Genomic DNA, 13988 nt, shown 5'->3' on the forward strand with positions numbered 1-13988 from the left:
AAAAGGGATTTTAAGACCCTCTTGGACCGCATTTCCAATAAAGCGGATACAGCCCCACTCGTAGTGGCTGGGGACTTCAACGCTCCGAACAAAGAATGGGGCTATGGTCATCAGAGCGTCAAGGGCACTAATTTAGCAACATCGGCCAGTGAGTTAAAATTTGCTCTTATTACAGATGCTAACTTCCCCACGAGAACTGGTACCTCCACTACCAGAAATACAACCCCAGATCTAACATTCCTTCGGGGAATTGAAGGCTCATGGGACAATCTGCAGGAGAATTTAGGAAGCGATAATTACATAATTGAGGTCATCTTACAGACGCAACCACCACCACTAAGGAAATATGAGTACGTGGACTGGGATCTCTTTCGTAAGTTGCGCAAGGAAACCAGAATAGATGGCGAATCTTATTAAGAGCTTTTAGATCAACTAAAGGTAACGGTTAAAAAAGCTACTAAAGCAGTCTCAACAGAAATCAAAGTCCCGAAAATGGACTCCAAGCTAGCTCACATGCTGGAGGCAAAGAATTCCCTTCTATCTAGATGGAAGAATCACAGACTTAATAGAAGACTTAGAGCCAAGATCGCCCGAGTTAATACTGACATTGAAACCTACGCGGCTCAACTCTCACATCAACAATGGGACGAATCTTGCTCGGAAACAGACGGCAGATTGCGCAGAGGAGGCAAATGGAATCTATTGAAGAGCCTCCTTAATGACAAGCTCCCCAGAGGTACTACAAACCTCGCCGAAAACAGACTCGTCAATAAGCAGGTAACTATAGGGCGGACAGCAAGAGAGGTCGCAAATGACCTCGCACACATGTACCTGCCACTTATATTTGAATTTGAGAACGAAGAAGAAATAAGCGCACCTTACTCCGGAATATTGCAACCGGACTTGGACAATGAGTTCACTTCAGCTGAGATAAGGCACATACTCTTTAATTTAAATGGCAGATCTGCCCTGGGTCCGGATGGAATCACAAATAAGCTTTTGCGAAACCTGGACGATGATGCCATAGACATAATCACGGTAAAAATTAACAGTTACTGGAGATCCGGCACGGTCCCACCAGAATGGAGGGAGGTCACAGTGACGTTTATACCGAAACCTGGCAAACCACTAACAAAGGAGAACCTCAGACCCATATCACTTACATCATGTATTGGCAAGGTAGCCGAACATGCTATTCATAACAGGATAGTAGAACACATAGAAAACCAGGAGCTTTTCAGGCACAATCTCATAGGTTTTCGGAAGGCATTATCCACACAGGACGCCATGCTCATGATCAAACGTGCCATTATTGACGACCCTAGCAGGGACGTAAAGGGCCTCCTGGGTCTGGATCTTATCAAAGCATTTGATACGGTGGCACATAAACATATCCTGCATGAAATCTCAACCTTGAACCTGGGAAGCAATTTTTACAATTATGTGAGGTCCTTTCTAGCTAATCGGACAGCTCGAGTCAAACTCGGGACAGTCACAGGCGGTCCATACAATTTAGGCAACAGCGGCACACCACAAGGTTCGGTATTGTCCCCACTCCTCTTTAACATTGCCATGCACAAGCTCTCGGAGGAATTGGCCAAAATACCGAGCTTGGGGCACGTCATATACGCTGACGATATCACAGTGTGGGTCCCCAGGGGGTCACTCGATGCACTAGAGCAGACACTACAGGCAGCCGTAGACAGCACAGAATCCTTCCTTAAGGGCACCGGACTCAGGCTATCACCTAGTAAATCTGAGCTGCTGCTCTTTAGACAGGGGAGACAGGGTGTTAGGAACCTTGCGCCTTTAGAAACTCTTCCAATTAAAATCACAGACAACACAGGACGGGTCATACCAAGAGTATACGCATCAGATCGGGAACTGCTCCAGGATGACTGTGGCTCCTACAAAGACCCACTTAGCACTTTTCACGAAATCACCTCACACTATAGGGACGGCAGGAGGTTTTTTCCTCCCCCCCATCAGAAGCTGAACAGAGCTCAGGCAGTCACATTAAGAATGCTTCAAACTAAATCTTATCCTACACCTTTTGTGCTTAACAAAATTGACCAGGAGTTTCCCGTGGAATGTAAAAATTGTGGACACACTCCGTGTCTATTTGATCATATGTTCTGGCTGTGCCCCAACCAAAGGGCTTCGGACCTCAACAGTGAGGAGGACTGGAGTCAACGCATATCCAGTGAAGTCCTTCAAGATCAACTCCTGGCCGTCCGGAGAGCTCACGGCATCGGGAGAGCCTTTGGCCTACCGGTGCCTATGTGGGCGGAGCCACCGACTTAGCCTGGGGGCTTTTGCCCTCGGGCCCTAGTTTCTCTGGACCAAAACAAAGTTCTTGCCATGCCATGCCATGCCTTCTAATACATCAGATAACAAGTATGAGATGCATACATATGTACATAGTTCACACAGATACACATTATAAATGCATATTACATATACAAAAGGACATAACACATGAATATACATATTCATGAGTTAGATAGCTTAGAAGGCCTTTTTATCATGTTACAGATATGTAGAGAACGATTATGCACCAGTACACTGTGCGTACAAAACAGAAAAAAAGAAAAAAGCAGAAATGTTATGAATAAAGTAGGAACGAATGTAAAACAGTCTACAATATACATGCTGTTGTTACAAGAAAAGTTTTGTACCTTCTTTTAAGTTTACCAGGGCTATCTGTCCAATTTAATATGTCTTTCTGTTTATTAAGAATCTGTATAGCTTGACAGGTTAACGATTGTTTTTGTCCTAATCTTTGGAAGCCTCCTTCTATGCTGCCTAAACCCATACTGATGTTCAACTACCATATCAATATCTTTTTATATGTTTGTGGTGTGTACATAGACCGGCGCACTCACTCATGAGTGCACTCACTCACACTCACTCGCACTCATTTCAAAGGCGTGAGTGCGAGTGCGAGTGAGTGCCACTGAGTGTGAGTCCAGGCGAGTGCGAGTGAGTGCCAGTGAGTGTGAGTGTAGGTGAGTGCAAGTGCCAGTGAGTGCCGGTGAGTGTGAGTGCAGGTGACTGCGAGTGCAAGTGAGTGCCAGTGAGTGTGAGCGGAGGTGAGTGCGAGTGCGAGTGCGAGTGAGTGCCAGTGAGTGAGTGCAGGTGAGTGCGAGTGAGTTCTAGTGAGTGCTAGTGAGTGTGAGTGCAGGTGAGTGCGAGTGAGTGACAGTGAGTGCGAGTGGAAGTGAGTGTGAGTGAGTGTCAGTGAGTGTGAGTGGAGGTGAGTGCGAGTGCGAGTGAGTGCCAGTGACTGTGAGTGGGGGGGGGGGAGGGGGGGGGGGTCGTCTTGCTCCGGCGGCGGCCGCGTGGGTGTCGTATCTAGAAAGCGATCTGCGACGTGAACAATGTTCAACTAGAGCCGGTAACTTCGTATGCATGGTGTTTTCGACGTGTAGTTCGCTTTGAAGTGAGAGGCGGCACGAAGGTCAATTCGCTCGTGGCCTCCTTACTCCAGCGTTCTGACAGCGAGTTTCCGCGGTCATCGAGCGAGATGCGTTCGTGTTTACCTGTTCGCGCGTGACACCGTGCTTGTATATTTAGTTAGTAGGCGAATGTTTACAAGTTTATACGGCCCATTAAACTACTATCCTTGCTTCGTATAGCTCTCTACTAATTTGCTATCGCAATCAAAGCTTCGCCTTTCGGGCAAAACTTCGACATTTTCTTTAATACACCAGGGAATATGTATGGGCTGGAGCGCTGATGGCAGACATATCCAAATCATGACCAACAAATTTTGCCATGACTTCCACTCAGTGATGACGTTAATTACAGTGTGATTTGCTACAGCTTCGCTGGTCATCCGCCTTCAGAGGGTGGAATGGCTCCTCATTTTCTTCCTGCTTCCCTCTTAAATGTACACGTACGGGCTCCTTATATAAACAGGCAGAGCGGAAGAGGGACTAGCCAAGTAAGCACAAAGTAACAGACATGCACGCTCGCATACACGGAGAAAAAGCGATAATGCAATGATAGATACCACTTTGTTCTCCCTTTTGTGTTTGTTTCGGCGTTAAGTGGTTGACTAAGTATGCGGACAGTCAATCTCTCCCACTATTTCCCGCTCTCTTGGCTCAATCCGACCGAAGGGGAGCTTAGCGAGCATGGGCGGCAAGCATGCACATGTCTAATGTCAATGACAGAGAGATGGACAGAGAGAGGTTGGGGCTGACATCAATGTTTATGTCACCATGAATAAAATGAAATGAAAACTTTAGTCATGCTAGTTTTGCTCTACTTTGCAGTGTTAATAAACCAACTCTCTTTAATAATTTAGTCAATGAATCCGTTAATTTGTATTTATTAAAACATAACCTTATTGCCTTCCTCTGCACCCATTCCATTCTTGCAATGAGTTATTTTGTGTACGGAAACCAAACAATATTGGCGTGCTCCAGCACTGTTCGAACAAGCATTTTGTAGGCCAGCAAATTTTATCTGGGGGCGAAAGACGAAGGTGTCTTCTCAGAAAGAAGAGTCAGTTTAGTGCTCAGCATGTACATTTATTTCCACTTGAGGTTATTTTGTTAACATGGCTTTCCCATCGGAAAGCGTATGTTAAAGTGACACCTAAATATTTACGCTGAAATGCACAAGTGAGAGGTGTGTCATTAATAAAGTAAGTAAACTCAGATGTCTGTTTCTTTCTTACTGTTAGCGTTACAGATTTTTCGGCATTTAGAGTCATCTGTCACTCCTGACACCAAAGAAAAGGCAGAATTTTGTATATGGTGATTATCACTGTGATTAATTTCACGGTACGAAATACAATAGTCAGCGAGTAGACGGATGTTACCATGTAATCGGGAAGGCAAATTTTTTATGTATATTAAAAATGAACCTGGGTCCAAAACACTGCCTTGGTGCGCTCCCGATGCAACAGGTGCTAAATTGGAAGCTTCGTTATGAATATACACGAATTGTTAGCGGTATAGATCGGCACAATGACTCATGAGTGCACTCACTCACACTCGCACTCAATTCAAAGGGGTGAGTGCGAGTGAGTGGGAGTGGAGGTGAGTGCGAGTGAGTGCCAGTGAATGTTAATGTGAGTGCAAGTGCGAGCGAGTGCCAGTGAGTGGGAGTGCAGGTAAGTGCGAGTGAGTGCCAGTGAGTGCCAGTGAGTGTGAGTGCAGGTGAGTGCGAGTGAGTGCCAGTGAATGTGAGTGTAAGTGAATGCGTGTGCGAGCGAGTACCAGTGAGTGTGAGTGCAGGTGAGTGCGAGTGAGTGCCAGTGATTGTGAGTGCGAGTGAGTGCCAGTGATTGTGAGTGCAGGTGAGTGCGAGTGCGAGTGAGTGCCAGTGAGTGTGAGCGCAGGTAAGTGCGAGTGCGAGTGAGTGCCAGTGAGCGTGAGTGCAGGTGAGTGCAGGTGAGTGCGAGTGCGAGTGAGTGCCGGTGCGTGTGAGTGCCAGTGAGTGTGAGTGCAGGTGAGTGTGAGTGCAAGTGAGTGCCTGTGAGTGTGAGTGGAGATGAGTGCGAGTGTGAGTGAATGTCTGTGAGTGTTAGTGTAGGTGAGTGCGAGTGTGAGTGAGCACCAGTGAGTGTGAGTGGAAGTGAGTGCGAGTGCAAGTGAGTGCTGTGAGTTTGGGTGCAGGTGAGTGCGAGTGCGAGTGAGTGCCTGTGAGTGCGAGTGAGTGCCCGTGAGTGTGAGTGAAAGTGAGTGCGAGTGCGAGTGAGTGCTGTGAGTGGAGGTGAGTGTGAACGTGAGTGAGTGCGGGGCCTGGAAAAAATTATAGTGAGTGAGTGTGAGTGAGTGTTCTCCCACACTGCCGACCTATGGGTGTGTATATGCTGCACTAATTTATAAAGATAAACTTGATTGGCCATAAGCACGTTGTGTTTCAGAAATAACTCGCTGGTATGTAAGTCACGGATATCTGCTGCATAATTTTCATAAATACGTAGCATGCGCTTTTGTAGTACCGTTAATCTAGTATAGCTGCGCTGAGTGGTGGTACCCCATACTAGCGAACAATAGGCAATCTTAGAATATACCAGAGTGTAATAAAGAGTTTTTTTAGCGAAAGAGGTATTAATGTAGAAATCTTTCTAATGCACCCTATTGATCGAGCTATATCGATTACTAGATGGTCCACATGACATGACCATGCCAAAGACTCTTGGAACCAAATGCCTAGGCATTTTTGCTCAGGTGTTTGCTGAATACTCTCGGTTCCATACGTAATATGCATGAAATGTTGGTCGCGTTTATTTGGAGGAGAAAAAATGATGTATTTGGTTTTAGAGGCATTTAAATGTTGACAATTATCATTTAGCCATTCGGATAGGTTTTTAGATAATGATTAGTTTTTTTCTTGAAGTTCACGTTTCGTCCGTGAAGTAAAAAATATGTTTGTATCGTCTACAAACATTACTATATCAAGGGTGTTGTCAATCCGAGTTATGCCACTGATGTATAACAAAAACAGGGTAGGACCCAATACTGATCCTTGGTGTACTCCATTTGTTACATTTAACAATGTAATCGAGGGTTCGACGGAAGCTTGTCTGGTCGGGATGAAACATGAAGCAACAAAACGACAGACACCGACCAAAATAAAAGCCAAAAAAATAATAAAAACTGAGTAACAGATGTGTCAAGGCTTCCGCAGCGAAGCCGAAAGGTCTTTTACTCAGTTTTTATTATTTTTTAGCTTTTATTTTGGTCGGTGTCTGTCGTTTTGTTGCTTCATTTAACAATGTAGAGGAATAATTATTAACATCTGCAAATTGGAAGCGTTTCTCAAGATAGCTGGTTATTAATTTCAATGACATGGCACATATTCCATAACATTCGAGTTTTAGAAGTAGTATACTATGATTAACCGAATCAAATGCTTTCTGCAAGTCTAGTAACAGCCCTAATGTATAATGCTTATTTTCAATACTTCGAATGATTTTCTCCTTTACACGAAGTAGCGCTTGTTCAGCTGACTTGTGTTTTTGAAATCCAAACTGCAAACTAGATATGATATCATATTTCTCTAAGAACTTAGTTATGCGATCATTAATAGCTCACTCAAAGACTTTTGATAAAACAGGTAATACCAATATTGGCCAATAACTTGTAAGGGCGTTTTTGTCTTCGGATTTGTATATCGGAACAACCCTTGCTATTTTCAGTTGGTCAGGGAAGATACCAATGTCAAACATTAAGTTAATAACATGGGCGAGAACATTTTAGTAACTTGGAAACATACTTCACTGATTCAGCCCTAAGTTCATCAGAACCAGTGGTGACATAATTTTTTATTCTATTAAGTAACTCTTCAGTCTCTTGCAGGGAGGGAGACGTGATACAGAACAAACGAATTTGGTAAAGAACAGATGTGTCTTGTTGGTTGTTGACTGCCTATAATTGTGCTATCTGCCTTTCCTGATTGTATAAAATACTTATTGAAGGTGTTAGTCAAACACTGCCCTGCTATCGCATTTCAATGTATCTCAATTTCTTGTACGCTGGTTGTTGTATTTTTTCTGCTTGTCAATCTGTTTACTCTTTCCCATATATTTTTTACATTAGTTTGATGGCGAAGAAACAAGCTTTCATAATAATTTTCTTTTGCTTTCTTTAGATCTGAAGATAGTTTATTTTGAACCTTTTTGAACTGCTTAAATAGATTTACATTGCGCGTATTATTAAAGTGTGATACCATCTTGTTTTTTTCTCTTATTCTTTTGTAATCATCATCATAATCAGTCTATATTTATGTCCACTGCAGGACATAAATATATTCTGTATAGCGCAGGGTTAATCCACGGTTTTCTTATTGTTTTCTTATTCTTTCAGCCACATTGTAAAGGAAACGCGTCATCATAACTTACTTTTAACTAGTAGAAGTTCTTGTAAGCACCAATAGGACCATTGCAGTCATACACGCTAGCCCAGTTAGTCCGGCCTCCACCAACGAACTATGTCAAACTACCACATAACAAAAAGTGCATTTTCCTTACATTTTGCAATAGTTTCTGTTGTAAATAATTTTCTCTCTTGTATTTTATAGCAGGAGGTCCATCATTACAGAGTTTCACTAAGGGATATATTTTTGCAATTAACTGTACTCCATCTCTATATCTTAGTAGCCTATAATCAATAAACTCACACTCAAGATCAATCTATGTAGAACAACCCTCTCCCCTACACCATATACCCCAGTTACCAAGATCTTCTGAAGAGCTGTGCCGCTCACCACCTGTCATTTAACCCTTGAGGAAAGAATGACGTCGGCCCCAAAATGTTTGGTTAGACACTGTTTGATTCGTAACTCAGAAGCTGTAACAGATATGTATTTCAATACCCACTGCCGTTGTAATTTCTGCGTAGGATAATTTAAATGTGCCACATTTGCATACATAATCAAAAAATGTTGAAAACACCTTTCATTGCCACGTTTCCCATCTAAACTACGTGACACCCCTGTTCTCCGACCAGCTAGCGCCTTAAAGCACTGGTATAGATGACAACTGTAGACTCACACTTCCGGGCCAGCTTGAACCATGCAGTCCGCATGCTGCGATAGTAGAGATTGTCATCAACCATGATCAAAGGCTTTTCATCAGGTTGCAGTTGCCTTCTTGCAGTCTTTAATTGGCTAAGCATTTCCTTCACAGGGTCTGTACACATGGGGCTTGGCTCACAACAGGCTCCACAAAGCCATCCGATGTAGTGGTCAGCTGCTTCAAGCAAATGCTGACGGGATTCCTTAGTGAGACCTTTGCTGTGTGCCTGTGCCAGAAGTTGCCATAAAACAAAGCTGATAAGCGAATAGACCTTTAAACAACTTCCCATGGTGCCAATAGCACAAGGTAATGTCACAAAAAAACTTTTTAAGTGTTTTATACATCTCATTATTATTATTATTATATTTTTAATGGCACATTATCAATGTCTAATTCATGGCAAATGAGTTGTGAAGCTTCATGCGAGTGTGCCAACATAATTTGAAACTAAGGCAATACTAGCACAATTAGGCAGTGATCTTTCTCGTCCTATTTCGCTCAGTAACATTATCTGCCCCTGAATCACTTATTTAATATAATTAGGCAAGGTTGAATATTATTTGAAGAAAAAAAAAAGTACTTGCAGCCAAAAAATTATGCATCGCTTTAGATCGATTTTTCATAATACAGACACTAAATCAAGTATTTACGCATTTCATCGGTTAATATTTGCCTTCATATTTTACAAATATGAAGGCAATCATTAATTCAGGAAAATACTTTATGTGGAATTTCTACACTCACTATGGTCAAAAGAAGTCAAACAAGGAATGTTGGTGGAGCCACGACACCCATCTTCTTACGTCACCTAGCATCTCGATAAAACACTGTTGATCACTTCAAACCTCCATCTTCCTGTGAGCTTCTGTATTGTTTAGATTTCTATAGTCACTGTGTACTTGGAAACAATAGGCATCATACTGTGCCTCAGCACCCAGTAAGTTATATCTCGATATAATGATCTTCAATATAACGAAATTCTTGATACAACAAAGTATTTAACTTTTTATAACCACATGTCCATAGAACACCATGTATGCAGAACCTCAATATAATCAAGAGCATTTCTACACGATTTCAATAAAACAAAATTTCACTGCCGCTGGGAAGGTATACTGAGACAATAGAAACTTCGGGCGGACGCAGATGGTCAAATGGTTGAATTACAAGCGGCTGCTTGCGAATGTACCAAGAGCGACCGCCAGAGCGCAGCAGCATGACGTTCTGCATATAGTTCAAGTGCGATAATATCCTTAACAGTACTTATCACAACCCCCCCTCCCCAGATAGCAAATTTCCGGATATTTTACTTGGCAAAGGCAGCAATCCTAGACACAAACCTGTGGCTTATTAAAATCCTGGTTGGATGTAAAAATAGCAACCTTTTAGTATTGGATCCGAAAAACAATGAACTGGTTTAATTAAATAACAGTATGCCATTGCTGTGGTTTTAAGACTAGTGTACTTATGCGACTCTACATCAGGTGCCACTGTACCAGTATCTGGAATGTCTCCTTTTCAACTTCAACGAGTTGCTGCTGTCATAGCTTAGAACTGAACATGAGAAGATGCACACTACAGCTGGGCCACTATGTCATTACAATCAGTATCTGTTGCTAGCAATCAGTTTCTGACAAAACTAGAAGGCTATGGAATAACAGGTCCAGCCGTTAACATTTTTAAGAACCTAATTATCTAACAGACAACAGACTATTAATTTATCACGTGTGTTTACGGACACTAAAATAATTATTCAGGGGGTGCTTCAGGGTTCTATATTGGGACCATTCCAAAATATGTTTCACCCTCAAAATGCGCATTATATGTTGACACAACAATCTCAGACAGTTGCTAATCAATGCTAATTTCTAAATTAAATAAGCAAATAATGCGTGGCAGGTGCATACAGAAACAAGTGGTACACCCATGACTAAAAGTATACAGACCACAGGTACTGCAAAAAAACTAATTTCCTTGATGCCTTGGTATGTAACCCAAAACTGAAGACAGAAGTTGCAACATTGCAATCAGTTTCAAGTTGTCAGCCCGAGTTGACAAAATAATAAATTTTTTTCACAGGTATAGTTTTGCCTCACGATACTACGTACACTATAAATTTCCCTGGTTTGGAAGATAAAAGTACTCATAGCGCTTGTGCATTTCCAGCACAGCTTCTTGGAAGCTTACAGGTCAGAATGCAGTGAGTAACAGAACAATGCTTTATATTCCCCATTTCTAACATAGATGCACCTTTACTGTTTTCATTGCTTTTGTGAGAGCATGTGTATAAAATGTTTAAATTTATTGCGCTTCTACCAGTCGCTCAGTTCTTTGTTATATTTTAGTGTTGCTACGCAGACGTATTTTGTACCAGTGCACGTCTTATTATGTATTGTTTACATTTTCACTTTATTTGTGGTTTGGCAGCTTGCTTTTTCAACTTATGATGTGTGCTTCTGATTGGATTGTAACTTGTACAACATGGGCTTATATTTTTGTATTTACTATGTATAAAATCCGACCTGATTGGTCCAATGTGACCACAATATATTGTAAACAAATTAAATAAATAAATACATGCTACCAAAATCTTCATTGAACCCTCAATTTTACACCTAGAATATGCAGCATTACCAATCAAAAAGTAAATAATGTTTTAGTATCATCCACACAATTTTTTATCATCTTAGGACACCGCAGATTGAATATTGTCTCCAAAATTTAATAATATGCACTATGAGTGCAAGAGAAAACAGTTTTATTCTTTTATCAGTCAATTCATGCAGTGTCAATAGGCAATATTGTGGGATGCATTAAGCAGAACAAAACCTATATCAGCAGAGTTGCGGTAGACATCTGGAAATCTGTTGCAATGCCAGTAAATTGTCATGTTGTCGGTTCTCTTGTTCAGTTGTTGACAGAAATGCTTTGCGCTAGGCAACTTTGTGAAGTGGCTCGCCATTTTCCAAGCACAGTGCACATGAAACGACTATTGTTCTCGTACCTCTAATATCTTATTAAAGCGTTCACACTAGGAGCCCATGTTTGTGGACGAAACCAATCTCTCAAGAAAAAAGAAAGTTTCCCATTTTGTTTTGCTGCTGAATTTTTTCTGTGATGCTGAAGATGCAAGAAATCTGTCAAAACTAAATTTTCAAAGACAGAATTAAATGGCACTTTAATCAGGATATTTGTCAGCCTATTTGTGACAATTCTACATTCTTTCTCGTAACAGCTCATCGTTTCAGCCAGAAGCTGTGCAAGCGATAAATTGCTTTGGGTGTAGTAGGTGCATCAAAAGAATGCCCATTTCTGATATGAAAGTGTGCTGTTGTATGATCTCAAAGGGCATTTTGCATAGATGCATGCTCATACTAATCTATAGCAGCTGTTGTTCCACTAGGTAAAAAGAAAACAGTCATTGTTTCCTTTGCCTCAGCAAAAGGTCACAAAAGAGGGCTTAGTCGCATAAATGAAATTATGGCTTCACAACTCCCCAAGCGCCCTTGTGTGTGACAAATACCTCAGTGATATACACATAACTCCTCCGAGTTAATGAGCCATACATTTTGCCTCCTATTCAATCCGCTAGGTTATGCAGCAAAGAATGAGGTTAACAACACCATGTTTTCTTGACTTCGGTGCACAGAACAGTGCAAGGAAGAGCAAGATGTTCTCCGAGTACAAGTAAATTTAAGAAAGGCCAAATGCACAAGAACAGGCAGGAAATGTAGCATAGACTGTCTCAGTAGTAAGCACCATCACCATGTGCCGCTGCTCTAGTTCTGAAGAATAAATTTTCAAAGTGGAGAATAGGTGGTAGCACAAAGTTGAACAAAGGCAAAGAAAGAAAAGACAGGTCAGACGCTTTGTGCTTGTCTAGTTTTACACTACTACGCATTCTCCACGTCAAAGTTTACAAGCCCAGCTACAATCTAGTCCTCCTAATTAAAAAAAATCAAAGATACACCGTGTATTGCATAATGACAAGCTCACATTGATGAGGTAAACGGTTACCAACTTTCCGTGGTTTTGGCAGCACAGCAACAGATGATGTGCACTGCCACTGACAAACCCCATTACACAGAGTTGATACTAGATACTTCTCATAACTTCAGCCAAACTTTTGAAAAAGTATGTAAATCATATAGGCAAATGTGGCAGTGTTACCAATCGTGTTGACTTACTCAGATTATTTCTTGTATTGCTTTTAGTTTGCTAATTAAGTTCAATTCACTTCAGCGTATAATTGTATTTGTAAAAGCTGTTAATCATGTTCAGAAACACCCAATGAAGTTGTTTCCAAGTGGTTTTTATACATTGTTCTTTTTCTTAGGCTCTCAAGAAATTCATTTCACGAAAAGTGCTCTGAAACATGGTCCTGCAGACTCGGCGTTCCCTATTTTTATTCTAAAAGCAAGAAAACGATTTCTCACTTCGGGACAAAGTTGTTACGATAAAAACGCAAGTAATGCATTATTCACAATGGCAACCTCTCGCAATATGAATGACGACAGTTTGCTCGGGCGCTGCACAATGCCACAGCTTCAATATTTGATCTCGTCTGAGCGTATATAATACCATTGCTGTTTACCATTTCGGCTTGTGCATCCGTGCTCACGAGTTCGTCATAGCAAATGACACATGGGTACCAAGGCAAGCCGTGCGCTGGTGCTGTTCCACGACTTTCCAATGCAGTGCAAATGCTTTGTACCAGTGTAGTTTTCCCACTGGCAGGCAAACCACAGAAAAGCGCCAGCACCGATGCATGATCAGTTGTCATCACTAGCATTCACGTGTAATGCCATCGTAATGTCAACCCATCAAAACACCGGTGTTCGAAAAGAGAGCGGTTTTCTTCTCCCTGCGTGCGCTTTCTTTCGCGCTTCTTTCTGCGGGAAAGATTTTCAGTTTACTGTAGGATGAAATAACTAAACATCAAAGAACGTTTACTAAGAAATTAAATATCAAAGAACCCAGGAGAGCACCGCTTAACCGCTGACGTACTTCCGCCAGTCACTCTAGTTGAACCAAAGAGCGTAATATTTGCTCCAGGCTTTGCTAGCTTGGCTCCAAAATCAAATGGCCTCATGGCGCACCTATGAGGCGCGCAATCAACGCCATGGAAGAAGGGAAAAAAAAAACTATTTTTCTACCTCCATTCTAGGTCTCTACCACGACCATTTTTCCTTCCTCCATGACCACGACCTACTGAACTACAGACTTGCACAGATCTCCCTGCTCCAGCACGCCTGGTCTAGTTCATCCCTTTTGACGCTAGGGATAGAACGTGCGAGCAGAGTGGCGCTAGTTATAACCTGTTCGCTGTCGTCTGCTTCGGCGAGCTGGCCCAGCGCTCGTGCCGCTATTTCGGCAGCCACGGATCGTTTACATTGTTTGTAAATGCATAAATTCAGGAAAATAAAAAAGAAAACAAAATTTGCGAATGATT

The 13988-nt window shown here is 41.9% G+C and overlaps 1 protein-coding gene across 6 annotated transcripts in view; it reads right to left on the reverse strand.

Annotated features, from left to right (window-relative positions):
- Nucleotides 1–13481, reverse strand: part of LOC119461173 (docking protein 1) — a 35636-nt gene extending 22155 nt beyond the window's left edge. For 2 of the 6 annotated variants that reach the window (XM_049666846.1, XM_049666842.1), the window contains exon 1: nucleotides 13131–13474. Coding sequence is in view for 2 of the 6 variants with exons in the window: in XM_049666841.1 (XP_049522798.1) it covers nucleotides 8513–8762; nucleotides 13131–13328 (448 nt within the window). In the remaining 4 variants the exon portion in view is untranslated. Of the gene's footprint in view, nucleotides 1–8512; nucleotides 8763–13130 lie in introns of those variants that run through there. The other 4 variants (XR_007466706.1, XM_049666841.1, XM_037722396.2 and 1 more) reach the window with 4 other exon arrangements.
- Between the last annotated feature and the right edge of the window lie 507 nt (nucleotides 13482–13988).

Source organism: Dermacentor silvarum, chromosome 1 (genome assembly GCF_013339745.2).
Source record: "Dermacentor silvarum isolate Dsil-2018 chromosome 1, BIME_Dsil_1.4, whole genome shotgun sequence".
Taxonomy (NCBI): domain Eukaryota; kingdom Metazoa; phylum Arthropoda; class Arachnida; order Ixodida; family Ixodidae; genus Dermacentor; species Dermacentor silvarum.